The sequence below is a fragment of the Glossina fuscipes genome, unplaced genomic scaffold, assembly GCF_014805625.2.
Source record: "Glossina fuscipes isolate IAEA_lab_2018 unplaced genomic scaffold, Yale_Gfus_2 150, whole genome shotgun sequence".
Classification (NCBI taxonomy): domain Eukaryota; kingdom Metazoa; phylum Arthropoda; class Insecta; order Diptera; family Glossinidae; genus Glossina; species Glossina fuscipes.
This window is the reverse complement of record NW_023998493.1, coordinates 1673635-1699551: the sequence shown is the minus strand read 5'-3', so window position 1 is coordinate 1699551 and position 25917 is coordinate 1673635. Positions and strand designations below refer to the sequence as shown.

At 33.5% G+C, this 25917-nt stretch overlaps 1 protein-coding gene across 2 annotated transcripts; it reads left to right on the top strand.

Moving 5' to 3' along the window:
- Positions 1-3942: 3942 nt before the first annotated feature.
- On the top strand, positions 3943-24340 carry LOC119641518 (putative mediator of RNA polymerase II transcription subunit 26). Of its 2 annotated transcripts, none has more exons than XM_038040248.1 (7): positions 3943-4486; positions 16912-17366; positions 17426-17913; positions 18038-18260; positions 18463-18590; positions 20068-20236; positions 23492-23747. In XM_038040248.1, the coding sequence occupies exons 2-7, from the start codon at positions 17120-17122 to the stop codon at positions 23653-23655; spliced, it is 1419 nt and encodes a 472-aa protein (XP_037896176.1). In that variant the 5' UTR covers positions 3943-4486; positions 16912-17119; the 3' UTR covers positions 23656-23747. The 2 variants fall into 2 exon arrangements, with proteins under 2 accessions (XP_037896176.1, XP_037896175.1); XM_038040247.1 differs by having other exon boundaries at positions 3947-4486; positions 23470-24340.
- The last annotated feature ends 1577 nt before the right edge of the window (positions 24341-25917 follow it).

The window sequence follows — 25917 nt, the reverse complement described above, 5'->3', positions numbered from 1 at the left end:
TGCTAATTAACTAGTTAAAGGGGAAGAGAAGAAAATGAAAAATATGAGTAAATACCGTTTCTTATATATTCTTTAAGCAATACAAAAACATCTTAGTTTTTAAGCAATGATGATTTAAAGCCTTTTTTTTTAAAGAGTTAAAAAGTCATGCGTTTTCTTTAATAATACTGCAGTCAATTTTATTGAACGAATGAAATTTACAAGCATTTTTGTGTTATTTAAATTTTTTTGGTGTTTCGTTGCTGTTTTCAACAGCTTTTACTTCTTTCTCATACCGTAATATTGTTCATGATGTTCTAAGAAGTTCGATGGAACAAATAGTAGACGGCCTAGTAAGTGTAATTTGAGGCGTTTTTTGTTGTGGGCGACGAGTTACGGAGAAATCGAAGGATATTTTGTTAAAATATTACCAAAAGCGAACTATCAGCAATCACGTTTTCGGAAAGAACCTGAGCTTTTCTCCAAAAGCGGTGATTATTTCATTCTTTCAATCATTTGTAGAAATCTGGCTCGATCGAACATACCTAAGTCGAGTAATTTTGGAATTGATCAATAACGAACGAAAATTACGGAGGTTCCACATTCCCTGCCGAAGCACCAGCTAATGTTCAGAGAGACTATGCTACGCTTTCGGTGCAATTCAATTTACATATAATCATTTTTTGATTACAATGTTTTTTAGCAACAGGAATATGTATGTTGTTGGAATAGATACAGGTCAATAGACGACTCTTGAACATACGGTTTTATATTTTTAATTTTAATTTTTGCAGGCTGAACGCTTTCTAGATAATCTCTTATATACCGAAGGACGGGATTTGATATTTTTAAGGCCCTCCGGCTAACATGTGTAAATGTCATTGAGTCCATTGCATTGAGAGACGCATTGATTTGTTCGCCAAAAGAGCGTCAATTTACGGAATCCTTATCAGTAGAAAGAATAAGTAGTTTTAACGCTAGGGCCTATATATACTTTGTGATGAACGAAGTAATAAAAATAGAGTGTCTACAATATACGGATAGTATGTATAAAATTGATACACATGAGAAAGCATTGACGAAAACATTCTTATGAATTTCCATGGAACTTAGATTAAGAGCAAAATGCCTTTGATCAATTACTGGCAGAATTAAATACCATTAATACACTTTTACATTTTCACACACAAGCTTTTGTACCCGAAACAAAAAGGGATTTCTGCCAATTTAGTAGAAAAATAGTAATATTCGGGAAAGTCCCTCTTGAGTCCCTAAAAATTGATGCAAACCACAAAGTGAAGAAAAGTAGAAAAGTATATTTTTGAACGGCGAAACAAAAATAAATTTGTTTGAAAATGATGCGGCAAGAAGTGCATTTCGGTCAAAAGTAAAAAAATACATTAGATGTGCTAAACGAATTGTGAAGCACGGCGGAAGAAATCTTAAGATATGTGGCTGGTTTTCTTGACAAGGTCTCGGTCTGCTACATCCCAGAAAACACTATGGATAGATTTGTGTATAAAAGCTTGGAACCTGTAACGTTACCGCATGTCAAAGAAAATAAGCTACAGCTATGGAATTTCAGCGGTATATTCATCCAATCATGCTTTCATCCAACTTGGTGAAAGCGAGGTTGCAGAAGAATAATCTGGACTTTGTTGACTGGCCAAGTCACTCTTCATATCATGTTTTGAAAGGATGAAAGCGTCATATATTCTAGCAATAAAAAACAACTGTGGAAAAATATTCGAAAAGTATGGTATAATGTGTCAGCAAACATCTGCGACAATTAACGTCGTCCACGTCCTTAAAAACAACAGCGGTTATATCTGCTATTGACTGTTTGGATTCATTTCTGTAAACACGATTACTTTTGAGGACAATAGCTCGCGTTATTTTTGAGTTTTTATACATACAACCGTTTAACGGTATATCTAGGATATATCTGATATTTTTAAACTGCACGTGTTATAAGCTTTTGTTGATACTTAACATATCTTTAAAACCATTTTTAAATGAGAAGATGCTCCTACTTTATAAATAAATAGCAAATGTAATATATAACAGGAGAAAAATGGGAAAAAATTCTCCAGCAACCTCCTATTTTTCTGTCCAGCAGACTCCCTTAACTTTTCACAGCAAGAACTAGCTCAAGCGATATACCGGCATTTGATTTTGAACAGTTTTGCCATATGAAAAAACGGTGCGTGATCTTTTTGGAAGCTACGTTTTACAATTTCTACGGCATAAAACTGAAAACTGTAACTCGCACTTATTTTTCCCTCCACCAGAGTATATATATATATATTTTTTTTTTTTTTTTTTCAGAGGGCTGGAGTTACTGCCCTACATAGAAGACTTCTTCGGGGAATATTTCGTCAAATTTACCTCTTCTATTCCCTCCGTTAAAGATACAATCGATTAAAATTTTAGGTATGTCGAAACGATGGGAAAAAACGGCAAAATTCTATAGCCGGATTCATAATCGACTCCAAACTCTTCGTTCCAAACTTTTGATTTCATGGTATTATTATAATTATTACCAGTTTAGCCAGAGAGATAAATTGTAAAACTAATCTTAAAGCACTGGTAATGTAAATAATAATAACAACACTATAACATTAAAAGTTTGAGATGAAGAAGTATTAGAAGCTTTGAAATCGCTGTCAGGCTCATAAGTTCTTCTGCATCCTAGCAGAGATTCGTTTGAGAGGCATGTTGCCGGCGCGCTTGGGAAATAGCTCAAAGAAATTTTCAAAGGAAAAATATCTTGCGGATAATAATTTTTGCCCACAAATTTGAGTATGTTCAAAGTATTTATCAAACAAATAAAAAAAGGAAATTTTTTACTCAAAAATTATTAGTAGTAATACACCTTAAGCCGACAATAATTTTCTTCAAGATAATGATAGTATCTGTGTTTTTTTTTTGGTAATTAATAATTTGGTAACAGTTGACTGATATTTAAGATTTCGCATGGATTTGTGAAAAAATAGATACGAAACTGCCTCGATTTGATCAATAATTAATGAAAAACTGCTTAAAGTAGTGGGTAACCAAGATTCACTTCAAGGTGAGTATAGCTTTTCTGCTGGTATTTTTTCTTTTTCGTTTTCGTTTTCGTTTTAGTTTTCTGTTCATTGTTATACACTAAAATACAGCTTCGTTTTAAAACTTATCGTTGTACATAGCTCTGGTAATTGCTTTACTGGGCAATGACAATAGAATGCTCATATGTACATATGTAAGTATGTAAACGGACAATAAGTTATATCGATAGCGCTTCTTATTGATACGAAATAGAGAGCAAATCAACTCGCTGCGCTATGACTACTATGTGCTAATAAGTCTATGATGATGTTACTAGAAAAGGCCTCCGCAATATAACTAACTGAATGAATGAATCGAACACAATGTCGTTAAGAGAAAACGCCAATGCTCACACGTAGATAAAGAGAGAGCGAATTCCACAAATTTTGAAAAAAGCTTTTGGGAAAATAGTCATACATTCACTTCTCATGCATCCCCATTTCCATGCATAGTCATCAGTAATTTTCATCCCTTTTCGCAGTATGTTTAGTTCAGTTGTGTTGAAAGGACATATCGTTTGTTTACGGAATCTTTGTGTGTGTTTTATGATTATGATGAGTTCACTTGCCATACACACTAACATGTTTACTGAAAACTTTACTAAAACATTGCGTTACGAACACAAACAAATCGATTGAATATATCAAACATACGTCAACCATATAATAGACGCGATATATTAACCAAACGCAATAAATTACTTTCACTTGCTTGAAAAAGGGAAAAAGAATGAACTCGCTTTCGGTTCATATTTACGGTATATAATAAAGTACATAACGCTATATATATATATATATATATATATATATATATACTCTCTCAAATAATGCCTGCATTATGTGAACAAACAGTGTAATGTAAGTTATTTTTTAAAATACGTTTAAGCTTTAATTGCTGTGCAGTGCGTGGAGAAAAACGCTTTTAAAGGTTATACCGAATTAAGCGGTATTTTCAGAGTAACTTATTAAGATTAAAACGAAACAAAAAAAAGTTTTTTATATAAAAATAAATTTGAAAAGTGGGTTAAAAGTTTTATACTTAACCCTGCTGATGCATGGAAGCCTATATAAATGTGAATGAATGCACACACACATAATATATACATATAACTGCATGTGTATGTCGTTCACACGTACCCCTATGGGCAAAGTGTATAATAAAATCAATAATTTATTAAAACTGTGAAAACGGGAAAATAAAAGATAAATAAAAAATAAGATAATCTGCTCACACTACTATGCTCGGCAAGCGTTTGAATACGTTCAAGTGGAAATTTAATTATGTTGGCTAATATGACATCAGTGAGAATTTTCAATTTTGATCCAAAATTCAGATAATTAAAAATAAAACTGTTATAACGAAAATCATAATTGGATTACTAATGCCAGCGCAAAGGATATCCATCGAATTGAATCAGGTAAGTACGAACTGTGGTGGTTCGTTTTATAACGATATATATTTTTAATCTCTTTACATTTTAATTTTATATTATTATCCGTAGGCTTAAGCAATATGATTGAATAAAAATGCATAAGAGTTGTTTAAGTTTTTTTTCGCATTTATAAACGAAGCTCAAAAATATACAACCAATTTACAAAGCCTGCAAACACATTGTCGACACCTTATAAAGTGTATACGCCGCTGATCGAAATGAAATTTGTAATCGATTTGAATACGTCCTTATATGTTTCGTTTTTTAGCTCGTTTTAGCTTAAGAAGCATTGAATAGCTTCGAATAATGGATTACGTCTTATAAAAGTTAGCTTTTCGAAAGTTATTGCAAACATCTATCAGGGGCTGCAAAATGCGTCCGGTTGCAAATTGAGAACATTAAGAAAAATCTCGACAACTTCTATAGTAAATTATCTTGACCTAAGTTGCAATGTCTTTATAAGGTCTTCCAAATTAAGTTTATAGAAATTTTTTTGGATTAAAGCTGGAATCTGAGACGAGGTCTGAGGAATAGTCGTTGTAGTCACATTTTTTAGAAATTTCGGCATTTAAAACATGCCTTAGGTTTACGCAAAAAGTAAAGGCTGGAAATATTATAAGAGAGGGAGTCTAAATCGTTTCTATCATCGAATCGAAAAAATCTTCATAAAGCCACTCGGAATTTGTATTAGACTTCTTATAAAGTGCTCGCTAAACTCGGAATTCTTAATGAACCGATCGATTTTACTCTTTTTTTTTTTGAATAACGATATGTGATGGTTATATCTATATATTCTACCTTTTTTTTTGACGTTTGAAGGCGCTTGGCACTACCGTGCTATGTTTTAGAAATCATATGAATTCCCTGCGAAAATAAAGCAAGGTTTTTTCACATCCACATTACCGTGCATTCACAATACTGTGTTTATGGAGGCACCGTTCGAATAAGTGATAAGTCATTTATTGAAACCGGCGCTAATTAGAAGGGATAACGTATGCTGATAACAGGGTGAAATTTCTTTGTACTGAAAACTCACGATATCATGGCTTTTGGATTGGAAAAAACTGTTATACGCCACGCCCAGTTGCACCCCCCAAATGGAACCGCCATGGATAAGGAGCTTTATCGTCGATATCAGTAGTTCGTCTATCTTGCATTAAAGAATTACGCAAAAAAGGTAAAGTTTCCCGGAAATGACTTTTTTTGGTACAGAACTGCACCTGCTTCATGCTGCAAAAAATTTACACAAAAAAAAAAATTTGTGTAAAGCTTAAAGACATTACTGGCAAATAAAAAAGTCACAGTTTTATTCAGCACTCTACAGTATATCATATAGTCTCCTTTAGAAAACGGCGGAGTTAAATTTATAAAGTCAACATCTGCAAAATTCCGACTAAATGTTTTTTAGAATTTGCAATTTCATAGAAAAAGTATATAAATATGAATCCTTCTTAAAGTTTCTTTCAATTCTTTAATAATTTCACGCTTTTCGATGCAATATCATGTTAAATGGAAATGGCTAAAGCTGGATTTCCATTTAGATTTGAGAGGTTTCGAGAAATTCAGCAACAAACAAACCGAAATATGGGTCAACGGAAGGATACAAATAAAAGAAGTAAGAAGGTTATTTTCGGAGGGGGCTGAATATCCCCATAGCCACCACTATGCTTTTCATATTCTACTCTCCAAGCTGTTTTATACGATACCCATTATTATTATTATTATTTAATAAAGAACCAAGCCACCAGGTCGCTGTGTCTACCGTATTGATTTTAGAATTAACCCATTTTAAAGCAGATAACATATCTTCATCTAAGGAATGTAGAAAGTAATTTTAAACATTTTGTCTTGTTTGCGTTATGATAAATAAGCATAAAGCCTCAAAAAAGTGAAAAAAAATAAATTTTAATCACCTACGGCTTTTTATGGGCATGGCCGATTTTTTCCTTTTGTGCACGTCAAGAGTAGAGTGTTTCGTAAAGCGACTGTAGAAAATTTCTGCTGTCTAATTTTTATAATACGCGAGTAACGAGCCAAAACCCACAAATTTTTGTTAAAAAAAACGGAGTTGCGTTCAGTGTATGTTTCTCTGCGCGCTTCTGCCAATACCAACCTGTGTACAGAAACGAAATTTGAAGTCGATATCTTCATTCTCGCAACCAGGCGAATGTCAACGATACACATCACACGGAAACACAAGATGAACAGACATGGCTTACTCAATTCAGAATTTCACGCTGATCAAGAATATATTCTTTATAGTGTCTCCAAAGCTTTCTTTTAGTTCTTACATACAATATAAAAATAAAACAAAATGAATATACCCCCAAACTTTAGCGATGGGTATAATAGTTTAGAAGTCCCGAAAATATGATAAAATAATTACAATCCCTTTGATAAATATGAAAATGAAGACCTGGTAATCTAAGATTCTTAATTAAAATTCTAAAACAAGGAAAATTTTTGATTTAAAAATTTAGTCTCGCGTTTATTTTACCCTTTAAAAAGTAAGCTGTAACTAGAATATTCGGATTGCAGCATGTTCGAAAGATTATAAGAAATCTTCTCTCGTGTGAAATTTCTCCTTCTATAGCTGTTATGTCTTTGAAGTATAAAGTCATCAGTGGCTAATGCGTCCATACATCAAACGATTGTCGACGTTTTCTCTAGTCTTCTAGAACTATTTACATCATTTTTAAGCACAAACATCCTTTCGCCATGCTTTGGTGCATGCCACACTTTTAATAAAAAAATTTAAGCAATCTCGTTGATAACACGCTAAAAGAATTATGGAATACACTCAAGTCACAATAATATAAAATATAATTTTACATCAATAAATTAAAAAGCGCATCGCTATGAAAAAATATTTGCAATGACACAAATGTTTTATGCAAAAGTAAATGTGTGGCCAATAATTATACTATCGGCTTGATTACGAATGAAATTTTTTATTTGCTTTGCGAGGCTGCATATATACCGATTTGAACAACGATAAATAATATCTTGATCGGGATATGTCTTTGAAAAAATAAAAATCTATAAGATGACCTACAAACAGTGCACATATCTGATACGCGTTATTTTCGATAAGATAAGAATTTTCTTTCCCTATAAAATTGCAAATAACTCCGAATGTATGGAGATTTTCATTTTAGGAACGACGGGTGATATTCATAATTTTTCTTAAGCTGAAGTGAAACAAGTCCTACTTTACAGAAAGCGAACTTCTTTGGTATTTCAAAAGTAAACTAAGACCGTCTGTTGTTTTGGATAACACAAGTTTGTCCTAAGACATAACACAGCTTTGAGAATAATGTAAAAATCTGCAAGGTTTACTAGGAACGGTTAACAATTTCGGAGTAATTTTGACCATGTCCGCCGGTGGGTCTTCTTATCCTCATAATTCGTGACTATGTTCCTTAGAGACATATGTACCAACATCGGAAAAAAATCTTTTCCCACGTGCTGCCTGTTGCCTTTCGCAGTATAAGTTAACGAAATAAACTCGAAAAAAAATTAAAACATGGGCCTTATACCACCGGCAGCCACACTATACACATACTATATACAATATGCGCAGAAATGGTAGCAATCGGTAACTGAGAAGAATATCGTTTTAAGTATATATATCCCTTAAGTGATGGATATAAAACGTTGATCTTGGAGCCAATGTATAACTACAATTGTATGACATGTAATATCTGATTTCTAATTTTGATCCTTCAAAGTTTCAGGCAAAAGTCATGAAAATATGTTGATAGACTTCTCTGAATAATAGACAATGGAGACTAGAACAACACAACTGGAATACATAAAAATGTGACTTTTTCCCCTAATTTTGTACATTTGAATGAAAAGGCAATTAGACAACAATTTGCGGCGAATAAAAAGACTCCTCATATTTTTCGTGATTTATGTTCAGTAGAGGTGAACAAATTTGCCGGCCAAACATAAACTTGCAGCCATATATCTCATTTTTTTAATGCAAATTAAAAAGAAATTATTAACGTTGTTGAACTTTATATCTAGAATTTTGCGGCCATACTGAATTAATCCTAATGTCGTAAGATTCTAACTCGATTCGGTAGTGATCTTCCACCTGTCCGTTCTTCTATCGCTTAGTTACGGAACGGGCCGCGAAAACTTATTCTTTCTCTCAATCTCTTTGTAGATCAAGTTTGAACATAAGTACAGTAAACACGCCATAGCAGGCTTTGATTGAAATTTTTTTAAGCAAATTGTTGTGAATGACATCTGAAAGCTCAATACAAAAATTATTCTAATCGGCTCAAAACGTCGCAATAATTAAAAATCTTAGCTTTTCAAGCCATACCAAATGTTAATATAAAACTTCGTCGAGACATTTCCTATGACCTAGACGAGAGTCCTGATAGGCCCATTCTCATGCTTACGATAATAAAATTCTTTGCAATTTTTATATATAGGCCTAAGGACGGATGGTTATTAAATGTTCCCTCCCTTTTATTTATGCTAGTATCGGGCATTTTCGTTTAACATTTAAAAAATTTTTCTATTTTGAAAGTAAATTTTAAAATTCCCTTTTAAGGCTTACTGCAAATTTCGCTCTTAATGAAATGACTTGCTTAGATACTCTTAGATACTCCTTTAAATTTATGTGCTGCTATAATTGAAAGTTTATTTTGCTTGGCTTAAATTGCTTAATGGAAAGCATACTTTCCTCTTTTCTGAAACAATCTTTTCTTACAAGTTTCATTCAATTGGTCCAAAAATGTTAAGTATGTTTGTTAATTTCTTACTGCTTGCAAGGTAATTAATTAAAAGAATACTGTTTTCTATTTCAGAAAACTGTATTGCTATAACCTTGTGCGCAAATGAGTGGATTGAATAGTTCGTTTGCTGATTTTTAATCGTAGCTCTGCAAACTTTTCTACTGCTTCGCATAATTCCTATCATGCTACTACGTATTAAAGGCAGACGAGTTTTTCCATCTTCTTCATAATATCCGAAAAGAAGAATCAAGAAGGGTGTGAAAATAAATTCGAATTTAACTAACAAAGCCACCTACCAACTATCTTAACAGAGCTCTGCAAATACCCTAACGGAAGTCTCTTAAGTAGATAGGATTAATATATGGTAATCTATGGTAAGACGTTGAATCCTCTTCCGTTCAAATTAGGAAACGTAAAATATTTTAGTGGAAAGTTCATAAATCTATAAGGAAATACCTTTCAAACAAGCTAAGTAAATTCAATTTCGGCTCTCCAGAACTAATTTTACCAAATATTTGAAATTTGGTATCTTAGTATAAATCGACTACAGGAAAATGGCCAAATTCGAGACTCTGGTATGGCCAAACCAAAAATTTCAACGGCGAGGTGATCGCAAAAATATTTCACGTTTCCTAATTTGGACGGAGTAGGGTTGCAAGTTCTACCTAGTTACCAGAGCTCTAATGTACTTGGTAGGTGTCTTTGCTAGCTAAATTTGAATTTATCTTAACACTCTTAGAACTAAAGGTCTTATAAAGTATATACATCCTCGGACTAGGTTAAATGTCATGTTTGGCATAATTCTCTGTTTGTTTTTCGTCGAAATTGGTAAAATCAGAGAAAAATCGGAATTCGGCAGAGAATATAGTGGGCATGCTGTACTCATTCCCTCAAAATACGCTCGGAATAACTTTGACAAATTCCGAAGTTTAGGAAGTGATTGAAATCGCCTTAATATCGCCTTAGAATCATCTGTCAAAGTGAGATTAATAGACCTGCTGTTATGTGCGTAGTCAAAAGAATTTATATGCTATCCCAGGCTAAAAGTAAATGGAAATTTGTCGATGTTCATATCTTCATCAAAACCTGGCAATGGATCTTCATTTAAATTCCGCGATTCTATTTAAATAAAGAGTTTTCCTGCTAGATTGCCAGCAGTCAAATCATATATCCATGAGAATTGGGCGGAAGGAGGAAAGTTTGCTTATTAACTTTCATTTAAAAGAAGCAAATTTTTTGCTTCGACTTTATTACCTCAATTGAGTCAAAATAATTTTTGGTCAACAAGTCTCGAAGAATCCATGCAGGTACACAAAATAACATTACCTGCGAAAAGAGTTTGGCTTGGCGAAAAGAACGAGAGAGCTTAGCCTTATTTTCTTATTTAATATTTCTCTTAGCATAATTAGGGATATGAAAAATCTCATTTTTTCATAATAAATTGAATGGAAATTAACAATGAATTCATTATTACGCAGGAAATCTAAGGGGGAAGAAATAAAGCTGCTATATTTTACGTACGGCGAATAGGAAGGATTTGCAGATATTACGAGCGCAATGAATAAAGATTTTTTCAGATTTTATTTTTAGCTTAACATCTTCCGCTTTACAGTATATTTCGAATTACAGTTTTCCTTTTGGAACGTGCAACTAACGTTAATAGCACAACATAAAATTTACCCTAAGGGCGTATAAATCTTTGCTGCGAAATTCGTTGGTTTAACCCTGTAATGACAATTTTTATTTTTAGTCCGAATTATGCATATGTAAGCACAAAAAAGAAACCCGAAGGTAAGGTAAGGATTTGACAACAAAACAACTAGGTGCCTTCACTGGATGCTCCACATCACTATCAAAAGTGAAACTTTTTTGTCCTAATTTCTCTTTAACATTACGTTTAAATATGTGCAAACTAACAAATTGCTATTAAGTCTATGCATGTATATGTGTGATAAGTTTATATTTACGTACGTGTAGACGTCCGTTTTATCGCACAATTACTTTCTGCACAAAACTTTATTAAAAAATACCTTACATAAAGCATTTAATTCGAAAAAAAAGAAAATGGTACACAACGTATGACAAACATCATGCGAAAGTTGACCAATAGGATGTTTTTCTTTAAATATTAATTCGAAAATAGTTTCTATGTAGAAGTGTGGGTGCTTCAGATGTGATCAAGAATCTTATTACAAAAAACTTACAAATTAGTTCCCATCTAATCAGGCTAACAGGTATATTTAAGTCAATTCGCAACAGGGTTACAGCCTAATATGAATTTTTCTCCCCCTTCAACGAACATATTCGCCGTAAAGATAGAAAAAGTCGCATTGCTACTAAACTTCGGCGAATAGTGTTATTATTATTATTTTTTTTTTTTATAGAAGCCCGCTTTACGTTCGACTTGAACAGAAACTCTGTTTTCAAAAATAAAAGCAAATGCTCCTTTTGCTTGTCACTGATATAATAGCAGATGCAACAATAACAGATGGCATGTGCATTCTGCAAATGATCGTATAATACCAGTACAAAAATAGGAAAAAAAAAACCCAAAGCCATCCAATATCGAAATTTCATTCATTTGGCCTCGCAATGTTTTTCTTCTCATTCCAATAATGTCATAAGTTTATTTTTATATAGTACGTTTTTGTTCCCACCACTGAAGGTAGGAGGTGTGGTCATTTTTTTTTTTCCCTAATGTATGTAACAACCAAAAGAAAAGTTCAGAGATCCTATATAGTATATCTATACTTAATCTGCCTGAATTTCTGAATTAACTAAGCCATGTCTTTCCGTCTGAGTGGTGTTTGGTGTTCTCTTGGCCGCAAAAATGAAGATATCAACTTCAAATTTTAATGAAAGCATTGGAAGTTTTCCCACACAGGTTGGTATTGAAAATGGGCCCGGAATTTCACCCGCATTGGAGCATAAACTGAACGCAACTTCATTTTTCTTAACAAAAATTTGTGGATTTTTGCTCTTTACTCAGAAATTGTAAAAATTAGAAGGGCAAAATTGTCCACATTTGCTTTACGAAACACTCTACTTTTTATATGCATATGTGGGCCATGCCCACACAAAGCTATAATGATTACATTTTATTTTTTTCATTTTTTTGAGGTTTTATTCTTATTTATCATAACACAAACAGGCAGAATGTTTAAAATTATTTTGTACATTCCTCAGATAAAGATGTATTGTGTGCTTAAAAATGGGTTAATTCTACAAATAATATGGTAGACACCGCGACCTGGTGGGTTAGTTATATCCTACACCACTTGTTCTACAAGATGTACTAACTTAGTGCGGTCATATGTAACCCGCCGAAGGGCTTGAGATGGATCCACCTTTTATTATTCCGATCGATTTAGAATCATCACCTGAATTGATCTAAGCCTGTCCGTCCGTTTGATATCCGTATACATTTGTGTTCAAGCTACAGGTCGCAATTTTCGAGATATTTCGAAGTTACAGTGACGTGTTTTGGCCCAAGGACGAACGCTATTGAAACTGGTTCGGATTGGTTCACGCTTTCAACCACTATCCATATAATGCCCTATTCTGAAAAGTCGTTATAGGGAAAAAAATTTTAATTGTCAAAATTTCTCGGCAAATGCGACTAAGTAGTAGTATTTCGGCATTCTAAATTGGTATGAAACTTTTGGCTGAGGAAGGTTTTGAAGCCACTCTCATATAGCGAAAACCAAAGTTTATGACAAAAAGGTATAATTTTCAATGCTTCACGATAAAAATGATATCATAGTAGTAATTTAACATAAAAAAATGAACTGTGCAAATTTGGACCATCGCGGCCTATTTTTTGGCTCCTACCTTAATAACAATTTTCACGAAAATTGATCCTTTATAGAGCAGAAAAGTCTAAGTTTTAAAAAGCGATGATGGAAATTGACCCATAATATTATAGTAATTTCATACACAATTGAACTCTATAAAATTTGGACTATCTACTCTTATTTTCGGATCCCGCCTTTATAAGGATTAAACTTGTACTACATTAAGTTACGGTTTGGGCCCCCTTCCTCAGAACTTTGTGTTCTTTAATAAAAATAAGAACTGCGGTAGACAACGCGGTGTACGGTATTTAATGGTCGGCCTTTTCCGACTATAACGTTTTTACTTGCTTTTCAATGAACTTTTTTTTTCAAAAATTTATATTTTCTGACAAAGGCAGCAGGCGAAGCTTGATGTTCTGCCTCAAATAGCTGATTCTAGAGCACACACGTTTGACTCGGTGTATGATGAGGATACTCGCTACAGTCGAAAAAGGTTAAACGGTTAAATATCAACCTTAAAAATGTATTTTTAGTAATTCACGAATAACTACTAAAACATAGCTCATAGCATCAAGCGACTTTTGGCTATGAAGTTATGCCCACTTCTGATAAGTAGAATTTAAGAAACGTTCAAGTTGGTAACTAAAGGAAGACCTAAATCGTTGAGTTCGATGAGTGAGAAATTCGTGGGTGTAACATTGGGCATTGATCCTTAAGTAATTTTTTACAAACTTTAGTGAATGCCGGCAGATCGTCATAATTTCCATCAAAATCACTGTACATTGGCTTCTACTTTGGCGGGCTTGAAAAATATACAACAACTTCAAGTGTAGCTTTTTTTGTTATCGCGGGCTAGACTACCGGTCTATCGTCTCTGCTTTCAAGATGTGATTTATGAAGTTTTCTGTAGAATACCCGTCGCATCGCTAATGCAATTTCTCGTTTACAACCGTCCTAATATACCAAAAAATACATTATTATTTTATGTAACAGCATGTTTTTCTTTTGAGCTTTATATGGAGGCGAGCCTGAGACTATAACTGAAGTACTCCAAATTCAATAAAATTAACTTTTATACCAGAGATCTTACTATTCTTCACACACTTTCGTAGAGTACTAAAAGTTAAATTCTGCTGCCATAATGAGGTCTTCACGACAACCTACACATGGAGTGTGGGCTAAAAAATAGGCTTACAAGATCCATAATTTGTGCAGACAATTTTTATGCCAAACTAATATTACGTAACGATTCCCATTATAAAGTATTAAAACTTAGAGCTTTTTGACGCCTGAAGACAGGAACGCTTATATAGCTATAATTTAGCGATTTCGAAATTTACAGATATCTTCATGCAAGGACTTCCTCAACAACAAGGCCTTGTATGGTGAGGAGCCTTGTACAGTAAGGCAGGTTTCCTTTCTATCAATTTTCATAAATTTTGGTGTACAATTGGTTCATCAAAGAAAAAGATTACTAATTTTCGTAGCGTGATTGATTGCGAAATTACTTTTGTTTAATGCTTACGCTCATGGCCTGAAAGAATCGAAAGTTCCAACGTACGTTTTTTTGCGTATTTCTTCGAATCGAAATAGTGTTGTATTGCATTTCAAAGAAAGATATAAAAATTTTTTCTTCTTTTTTATTTAACCTATATATGTACACGAATTCTTCGAGTTTTTCTTCTCCCGCTATTGCAATCATTTTCTGACACTTGATACTTTAAATTTTCTTATTTTTGCATTCATTGAAATTAAATCTGGCGTAAGTATACTTTCTCTTCTCAGCATAGTTATCTGGAATAAAAGCTTGAGTAACGTTGTCGCCTTAAGCAACCTCTTCTGTATTTTTTCTTTCACCATCTTCTGCTAATTTCCATTCTACAGCCGCCGAGAGCAAATCGTCTCGTGTTTCTAGTGCAACTGCGAGTTTTTCAAATGATTTAGGTAAACTTGTCAATAGCATTTATTTAGCTTTTATTATTTTTTTTATAACCAATCACTCACGGATGCCCCCTACACGTGTATTGTCGTGATTTGATGCTCCTTATTTATTTGCAAAAAACATTAGTCAGTAAACAGCCGATACAAAATGCCCTTATAAACAAGTACCATTTAGATGAGTTAAACCGACTAGAGAAAGAATTATACATACAGAGACTAAATTTAAGTAATGCCTATAATACAATGATATTTAGTTTATTCAAATGTTGAATTTAACTTAAATCATGACGTTCAGCGCAATAATTTATGGAAAATAATGTTGATAAAAAATGTAGAGTATCAATATCCCATTAGGAGTTGCTATAATGTTAGTTTGTCTACTAAACGATTACTTTGTAAGAAATATAGATTGAATCTGGTAAATAGTAAATAGTTAGCTAACAACTCCTCCATTATGATGGTCATTTAACATACAATAAAAATGAGTGTAATACGAACGAAACTTTAGCAACTCTAAGGAGTAGGAAAAATTCGCCCTCAAACGAATTGAACTATATTGCGTAACTAAAGCGACAACGCGTACATTTAATCATTTCAATCGCCTATTGAAAATGAATAATAATAATCATTAAATAACTTTACATTAAACGCGAAAGCGAAGGAAGAGTTAGTAATTACTCCCGCATAATCGAAAGGGGAGAAAATTCCTTGAAACACTTGAAGGAATTTAAAAATGTAGCGTAGTGATGACAACGTGTCATGTTGAATAAGTTTCATTAAAAAGCCTATAGCAGTTCTCGCTGTTTCACGTTTGAGACCTGTTAGATTGATTAGAGGTCACTCACATTTTCATCTATATAGGTTCAACAAAGTTCTGAGATAACCGCTACTCTGTTGAACGCTGTAAACATCGCAATCAAAATTCGTGTTTTTTGATTCCTTCGAAATTAAAATTTATATTGAAATTTCTATTGAAACTTAGAATAGGAGCCTGGTACACAATTTATTTTAAAACAATCAACGGGTAGCAAAAATAGACGTGGACAGTTTTTATTGATCTGAAAGCCGCAGAAAATTTTCCATGTTTATAGTATATAGTAATTCAAAGGCTATGTTATCTTTCAAACAATGAATATGTATATTCTAACTCCGCCATATACACCCAACACATTTTTTACAAGCTTAACGCGTTTTTTAGAAAAATCGCGTGAAAAATATATCTGTAAGTTATGTTAAAATTGGGGATATGATCCGCAACTTTACAAAATCGTGCAAGATGAAAAACCTCCACATATTTTGCCAGAAAACCATGCAAAAAAACCATAATGAAATCCATATATGTATAAATTGTTGTAAGATAACAAAAATTCATTTTCATTACATAGAAAAACTCGAAATTAGTATACAGTGAAAATTCCCTCCATAAGCACATGCAACATATAAAAAATTAAATTGAAGATAGGAATAAAAATTAATTCTCCAACTATTCATCGCCACTTGGTAGCAATCGTTTCCTCTTTTTTGCGAACTGGATGAAAAATGCTATGTTCAATAGACATGTCGTAGATACGTCTAGCGCGAACGCCGGGTTTGATACAAATGAATAATTTCGTTCGTTATAAACGACCAAGTAGCAATAGAGTAAGTCAATGACCCTAAACCAATAAGCATAAGCAGACTGACTTTTGATCACAGTCTCCCCTCACTTGTATTTTGTCGCTGTGCACATAGCTTTCGGTGAGACAAAGTCATGTAAGAAAGTATTAGCGCTTTTATTGGTGAACTGTGTCGCTGTCGTGTCAAAAAAAAGTTGGTCTTATATTCAACTATTCAAATATTCAACTTTTACGTATTTTGTTTATCTACACTTTTGCATATGTACATATATACCATCAACAACAAAGCTTGCTTCCATTTTCAGTATTGCGGAACTCGGATTATAAATCTGTTAAAAGCCAATATGAATCCAAAATATGACGGCTATTGGCAGCAACATCAACAATTTGAGGAAATAATTTGCAGTATTAACGATATATGGCTTTCGCGTTTTTTCTTATTGTAAGATAAAAGCTTGTGCAGGCGTGGAGAGTATTTAGAATTTTCTCCTATTTTTTTTTGCCTGAAATATTATGGGAGCTGTTAAATTAAAATATCGGCTTTTTGGAGAACAGCTTAAACGTGCACAAAGTCACAAGTGTTATCAAAAGAAAGCGGATCAAAGAAATTCTCTCGTTTTATGGGCATCCCAGGTAAAATTCTGTACTTCGAAAGCGACGCTAAGATTGTTTCGAAGTTTAAAAACTATTGCTTCCGATAAACGTTATATTATGATGACTGTGCTGCTTGTAGTGTCAATCGTTTTGTCGGGAAACACGGGTATGTAAACGGTTTTCAATTTTAGATTTTTATAAATTTTCTTATAATTATAATTCTAGCATTAGCTGCTCAACGAGATTCTCTGAAAACCAAGGATCCTAATTCGATTAGTAATAATGCCAACTCAATACCAAACAACATTGGTAGCAATGGGCCCGGCAGTGTAAATACGGGCAATCAGGGTAATACTAATAATATAAATAACGGAAACTCCAACTCTGACTATACATCAGCGAATGCAACTAAAGCTTTAAATTCATCTACAATTACTTCCGTCTTATCGACTACATCAAACGCTGGTGCAGGTTATGTGACAACTGTTTCAACACAAGTCAATAACGCCGCACCTACTTCTACGATATTAAACAGCAATTCTCAAAAAAATTTGAACAGTGGTAGTACCGGCGTAAATCGAAACAATCTTGACGCATCGGAAAGCGTTCAAAGTGGGCCATACTTTGATAGAACCGTCTCAAGGAATGTTACAGCACTTCTAGGAAAAACGGCTTACTTAAATTGTCGTGTCAAAAATTTGGGAAATAAAACAGTAAGTTTATAGTTTATACATCATTAAAAAAAAAGAAGATCTTTATTAAAATGATAGATAGCCGTATTGAACGGCACTGGGGTTCGAATCTAATGAAATTCAATACCCTTTCATCGAATTGCAGATGTTACTTCAGGTTTCATGGGTACGGCACCGAGATATTCATCTATTGACAGTGGGCCGTTACACTTACACGTCGGATCAGCGTTTTCGTGCCATACATCAACCACAAACTGAAGACTGGATTTTACAGATAAAATATCCTCAGCATCGCGACTCGGGAATTTATGAATGCCAAGTATCGACAACTCCTCACATGAGTCACTACATTCATCTGAATGTTGTCGGTATGGTTTCTACTTAAAAACATCCTATAAGAATGTAAAAATTTTGGATACCCTTCAGTAATAATAAAAAATCGATATTTGAAAGCATGATTAAACGCACATGTATACAGGGTATCCAAGGTGCCGTCCACCTAATATTTATAAAATTTTGTAAAATATGGTTTCAATATTTTTTCTATTATAATTCTTATAATTTATATAGAGCCGTCTACTGAAATCATTGGTGCTCCCGATCTTTATATAGAAAGCGGTTCTACTATTAACCTAACCTGTGTTATTTTAAACTCACCTGAACCTCCCGCCTATATATTTTGGAATCATAACAATGCTGTAAGTTCACAAGAATTTTTTTCGTTCATTTACGCCAATTATTTGAAGGAAAACATTGAGATTTGAACAGATTTTAAAAGAATTTAAGAAGTAAAGTGTTTCGGCGTTTAATAAGAACTTTGGAAGTTAACTACTTTTCTGCTTCGATCACGTCATGTGATGTTTTGCGCATTCTCTAATATGTGGGGTTTCATGAAAAGTGCGCGTTTGCCTGTGTGATTTTTGCCAAAAACGAGTAAGTAACTGCACTAAGCAAAGTGGCGTTGGAAGCTATGGAAAAATTTTTATCATAAGATATTTAAAATTAAACTTTTCTGCTATAGGGCTTGCTATTTCGAACAACGCCCATATAAAAAAGCGTCCAAAATATCGATTTGGTTTAAATTTCGTCCACTTAATTATACGCTACGTCATTTGTGCGAACGGTTGTAACACACTGACCACCCGACTTCAGATAAACCCAATTTTTATTATACCGATCGCTGCACGATTATGTGCTAAATTCATCTAGGCTTGTCTGTTCGCTTGTCCGCCCGATGTCTATCCATGTATTCTTACAGGTTGCAATTTTCGAGGTACTACTTTTTGATTAGTCGTTATAAGAAAAAATTTTGCGATGTTTGGAATTTCGCCATAAAAATAACCTAAGTAAGAGTATTCCGACATTTGAAATTAGCGTGAAAGCTTTCGATCGGATAAGGCTTTTTTTTCAAGCCTTTGTTATATAACCGTTCCTACGAAAATTGAAACTTTATATGACATAAGGACTAAACACCAATACGTCTTGAGTAAAATTCATAAGAATAATTTACCATAAAAATGAACCTTACCGAACAGTTTTACTGAAAAACAAGGCCTTATATGCTAAAAAGGTATAACTTTTAATATTTTATGATGAAAATTGATTGTTTCTTAGTAAATCGGAGATAGGAAACTTGAATCATATAGGTATATTTTTTACACCGCACCATATATAGAGGTTTCATGAAAGCAAGCCCTTTTGTGGTGACAAAGTATAATTTGCGGTTTGTTATGACATAAACAACTGGAAAACCCTAAAGTCTTTGGTAAGCAAAATTATGTTTACTAAATTTGGATTACGACAGTTGACGCTTTGAATATTTTCCAATATGAGGACTTTCATTAAAGCTATGCATTTACTCAAATGTAATATTTTTTGGTGTGTTATTAAGAATATCGGTGAATGTCTGTATTAAACTAAGTGATGTGGGACATTTAATGATTGGCCTTGACCGACTTAAGCGCTCTTACCGCTCATTCTTGATTTGCTTTATGTGACTTGGGAGGGGGACATTGTTACGATGTGGTAGAGTTATGGATTTTGGGTTTGGCAAAAATGCTGTCTTGTTCACGGCTGTAAGCACATCCATTAATTCGCGCTAAACTCTATAAGCTGGCGATAAATACGCAGAACTTGCTGTCAAAAACGTTTTGGATTTAATTTTTTCATTAACAGATAATTAATTATGATTCCCCTCGAGGAGGGGTGTCTGTCGTCACCATAAAAGGCGAAACAACAACATCGTTTTTGCTAATTAAGTCAGCCCGGCCATCGGATTCTGGTCATTATCAATGCAATCCATCGAACGCTAAACCGAAGAGTGTCACTGTTCATGTTCTTAATGGTAAGTAACTAAATTTCGCGGCATACAAGAGATTTTATTCATTTAAATCATTTCATTAAACGGCTTGCAAAGCATTAACGTAAAAAATGAATTTAAGCAAACAAACTTTTTGTAAATTTGTACAATGAGAAGCGATGTGATGGCAAACATAAAAACTAAGCGTGAGCTGTTATAACATTGTTAGTAAGGTCTCGGTCAAGTTTATCAATTTGAACATTAAAATATATGTATTATCATTGTACTGTATGAATAAAATCGAACCTATCGCCCAGGTCCGTTTTTCTAGGGAACCAGTTATAAGTTAGCTACACTCTTGTATAGAGAGATAACTTATATTGTGAGGCTGTTTATTCAATTCTTATGTCACAAGTTTCTCAAGGCATCATTATCTGTGTAACTTAGTATTTATAAGATTCTGCCGGAGGTACATTTTTCTGTTTCTCTCGAGCAGAATACCGGAATGTTGGAAATCAAATATTTTTGGGACGATTTTTGTAACTAGTTGACGTTGACGATTATGACGACAATTCATCTTATCAGGAGAGAGGACATGATCAATCCAAGGTAAAGGGAAGTGTTTAGTTGAGCCCACTATGCCCCGGCACTTACGCTAGGCAATGAACGGAAAATGCCAATTAACCCATTTAGTACATATAAAGACATATCAATCGATGTTTCCTTTAGCGGATTCGAAGATTTTTTTTTGTATATAGGTACGTAATTCCATGTTTACCCCGTAAAATATCCTCTAATAAAATTCAATATGAAAAACTATTTAAATATCCCATGTTCCGTATTCTTTAATGATAGAATGTGCATTGTTTCCTACAGAGATGACTTCCATTATACCAGAATTCACGTGGCCGCTGCGATGGTTCGTTGCGATATTTAATTGTGCAAAAACGAAGCGTCATTTTAATTAAGCAGAAGAGAATGCTGACGTTCATATTATGGCTTAGACCCCGCAATAAATTTAGGGGTATATTTGGTAAAGGCCTTGTAGCACTTCTTGCACATATTCTAGAAAAGCATTTGCAAGGATTCCAAGCCGTCTGATCGTTCAGGCAAGATAAAACCAAATCAGACGCTTGAGTGACTCGTGCTTTGAGCGAATTGTTACTCAGCTTTCACCTTTTGCTATTAAATCTTATATTTCTCTATTTTGGCATTGCTTTCGGGAAGGAGGATCTATTGTCACGAATCTTTTAGAGTTTACTTGCCATGTTTTCAAGGTTGTTTCTGGTGGCTCTCGCACAGATGTCGTGTAAACTGATTTTAATAAAGCGTTTGGCTTAGTTAATCATAAGTTCTTGATTTTTGAACTCTGTGCCTCTCGATTTCCTTCCGACTTACTGAAATGGATAAGCTCTTATCTGCCTAATAGATTATTCGGGGTTCTGTTTAACTTGATCGCATGACTTTCCCGTGACCTCTGACGTCGCTCAAGGCAGCCAAATAGTAAACCTTTTATTTAATTTATACATTAATGATCTCCCCTCGATAACTAAATCCTTGGAATCGCGATCTTATCAGCTTCACATTGGCTTTAATAATTTGGTTACATGGTGCTCGTTAAATTTTATAAAATTAAATTTAAAAGGATGTAAGAAGTTTTTTTTATTAAGAAGCAAGTCATTCAGTACCGAGTATTTCATTAACTCACACAAGTTGGAAAACATTGATTTGTTCATCGTTTTAGCGGTTACATTAGATCAAAGATTACGTTTCAATTTGCACATTGAGGTCTTTTTAAGTGAAGTTAGGTCGGCGCTTAGTTTCATTAGGAGGTGCTACAAAGAGCTGAAAGATCCTTACAAAGCTTTAGTGTCCCTAAACACTTTTCTAGACACTTTATGTTCATTAAGCTGAGTCAATGTAAATTAGTCGCTTAACCCGTTTAGAGTTGTTTGCAGGAACCTAAATGATGTCTGCCACTTAATCACAATATAGGATTCTTTAAAGTCTATCAAAACAATTTTGCTTAGTATGCGCGATTTACCTATGTCGTACTTAAACTAACTTGCAATCTTAACATCTCATTATGATCCGAAAATTAATTGGTGTTGTTTACTGTGTATCGGTTGCCAAGGGTTTGCATGTTTGCGATGGCTTAGGGGTTCACTTGCAATTTGGTTCTGCACTGGTTGCGGGTGTGCCTGCTACTCTACTTGTGTACGTGTTTTTCGTATTTTTTTCTTCATTTTTATCTTTCTTATTTATTTGTACATGAATTATTATTTATTTACCATAATTTTCTCTTTACTTTTCCTTATGTAGTTTATACTAGTTTTTAATATTAATTAGAATAAGTTTTACTTCAAAGAGTCAATTGAATTCGATTGTTAATTTATTTTAGTTGAGTTTCATGCGTAAGTAAATAAAACTAAACAATCCTTCTTGCGAGACAACAGCCCTAATGATGGACTCGTTTGTCAGAAAATAGTGCGAGGCTACGTCATGTTGAATTCTTGTCCTTAAAATTTTGAATATGTTCCAAGTGTGATATAAACGAATTGACTTCCGGATGTTAGTGAAAAGCAATAGAAACGTTCTCGCGTAAGTGGGAGGATAAGTGTTGAAAGTGAAACATTTTATATATATTTACTTGAAAAACACTGTTTCGCAAAATCATATTGCTTAGTGAACGCATCGTAATTCTGCGTGAATTAAAGTGAAATTTGACCAAAAACCGCAAAGCGTTTTGCGAAATTGACTTAATAGAGAAATTCAGCTTTGCTCAATCTTATAAGCGAAGGGCAAGTGTTCGTACAGTGTTTCTAAAGGAAGTACTTTGAACTAAAAGCCTGTAGTTATTTCACTGGTATTTTTGTAGAAGGCATATGGACGCCTGCATCACGGCGACTAAGTAATAATCAATAACTAGTTCGGACGGTGTATAGCACCAAACTGCTAAATATCCATGAACTTGGGCTTATTAGGAGCCGTCATAGACCCGAAACATAGATCTCTGTCGACGTGGGAACACTGCTTATTAAAAAACTGACTGACTGACCGACGTTATTGTAAACAAGAGAAGTTATTATTAGTTCTTGAATCTTATCCAAAGATTAATCCTTCAAATTGTACATTTTGGAATTCAACATATTCTGCAGCGGTGAATGTGGTGGTTTTCTTTTTACTATTATTTGATAGAATATTTTACTTTTATATCGGCTGGAGCAATATAAAAATGTTTGAGTTACGGAACAGCAATAAAAATGTAAATTAAACAGGTGTTTCTCACTCTGTTTCCAGGGGAATTCCCAGCAGCAATGCAGCGCGCGGGACAAGCGTATCATCGAATGTCTCAAAATCAATATATCTTAGTGTACCTGTCAATGTACTTGTTTACCTTAGCGTATATCAGTCAATACGTAAGGCTACCGCTATCAGGTGGAGACAAGCATGCCTACATGTGACAGCGACAGCAATACGTTTGGTAGGAATATTAACTTTATTGTTAATTCCAACCGCAAAAATCTTATATAACTTGAGACTTTCTAATATTGATAATGACGATGATAACGATGATGATGATGATGATGATGATGATGACGGTGACGATGACAGTGTTTCAAGAAGAAAGTTCTGCTATTATTTTCATAAAGCGCAGTTACAACTAATAGAAGAAATGTGGCCATTAAGCGATGTATTGTTACGCTGCACAAATATTGTACGTTGCACAAATATTGTACGCTGCGGTGAGTTAAGCGCGAAATGGCAATCAAACCGTTTCAACCTCAAATGTTACTGCTGCTGCTGCTGCTGCTGCTGCCACTACTACTGTTCTTTAAGTAGACCGAGTCAACAACAACAACAACAACATCAACAACAACAAAAACTATCAATGCAACATTTAAAATTCCTTTATACTCCCAAAATGGATATAAGCTGAGTTGAGTATGAAAAGAATCTATAGCAACAACGATATACGGACGGACGTATTTTAAACTAAATATTCTTACGAAAAGGTTCAAAACCGTAAACAGACACACACACTTTGTATTAACGAAAACTATTCAAGGAAAAACTACTCGTAATATGTAAATTTTTTCTACTCCAAAGAAAATGGAAAATCTATTTTACTCTGTTTTTTTTTTTTTTTTTTTTTTTTTTTAAATATAAATTAAATGTAAATATACTTAACACACACACACACACACATTCATTGTACGCACATGCATACATACATATACACACTAACAAGGGGAGACTTCTATGTATATACATGCAAATAGACAGAATGGTGTCTATCGAGTTTTATTTACAATAATGTATTACTCGCATGCCACACATACTTATACATATATATATATAGATAATTGTTGCCTAATGCTTTAAAAGGAAATAATTTGATTATATTGTTATGTAATGTATGTGTAGTCAATATACTCTATAAAAGCAAAAGGCAACTAAAGTGATGATGTCTCTACATAAATTAATGTCATTAAGGTCTTTTAACTAACCTACGATCATATAGTTAAGTAAATAAATATTTCCCCACACGCACACACACACACACACAGACACACGTGCATTCATACATGCATTTACTTACGGACAGTTAGACATGCATTTTTAGTTACTAATAAGGCGTAATGGCATCTAATGCATTTTTTGGGAAACATCAATTTATAACACAACAATGCACACATCCATACATCTTCTCTCAGACGTGCATATGCAAATTCATACAAATATATTTCTATATATATATACATATATATATATATATATATATATATATATATATTAGTACGTACACATACTCCCATATTTAAACTAAAACACACGTGTATACTTTTGCATGCATACATATATACATCCAAACATACACACACATATATATATATATATATATATATATGTATATATATGTATATGTATATATATATATATGTATCCAATTAAATAATTTTACTCACCTATAAGCCTATGTGTATTTGTGCGTATGCACGTATGTGTGTGTGCAGTGGCTTGTAAGGAAGATATCATCATATATAGATAATTATTAAAAACATTTTTCATATAAAATTCACAGAAGCCGTATTGTACTTAACTCCTGTTGAATATTAAGCATTTGAATAACAAAAATAAAAAAAAACAAAAGTAGATAAGTAATCAAGTTTACAAGTTGAATGAGCTATAAATAAATAAACCAAAAAAAATATTTGAAATATAAAAATAACATATGTAACTACAATATTAATCATAAATCTTATATTTATGTTACATCCGTTTCATCGATAGCTCTGTTGTAATGTGTTTCTGAAAATGGAAAACACCTTAATTTTTTTAAAAACCTTCTGCTTTCCTTTCTTTTTAGGTAACCAAAAAAAAAAAAAAATGCAGCCGTTTTTTCTTATGAAGCTTCAGAACTCTTCTCCGCCGATTCCATCCACTTGGATTAGTGCCGGTTTGGCTTTGCAATGTCATAACTAGAAGCGAAAACAAAAGGAATAAGGCTTAACCTTTGATTGTTGTGTTGTCCAGAAAAAATAATACTTTGCCTCTAGAGTTCATGGCTTTTTCGTGAAGTTTGTGAATGAATTTCAATTGTAGCGATGTTTCATTACCCCATCTCCTAACAAATTAGTCTCCATTCTAGTGATGCCTTTTTTTTAATTCTTATGTTGAAGGAAACAATCAATTTTTGATTTAAGTAGCCGAATAGCATGTCA

Excerpts from the sequence above, each read along its gene's own strand:
- LOC119641518 (XM_038040247.1), top strand. The coding sequence starts at position 17,120 with ATGGGAGCTGTTAAATTAAAATATCGGCTTTTTGGAGAACAGCTTAAA. Across the intron at positions 17,367-17,425 it reads CGTTTTGTCGGGAAACACGG|CATTAGCTGCTCAACGAGAT; the intron begins GTATGTAAACGG and ends TTATAATTCTAG. Across the intron at positions 18,591-20,067 it reads TTTGGAATCATAACAATGCT|ATAATTAATTATGATTCCCC; the intron begins GTAAGTTCACAA and ends TTTCATTAACAG.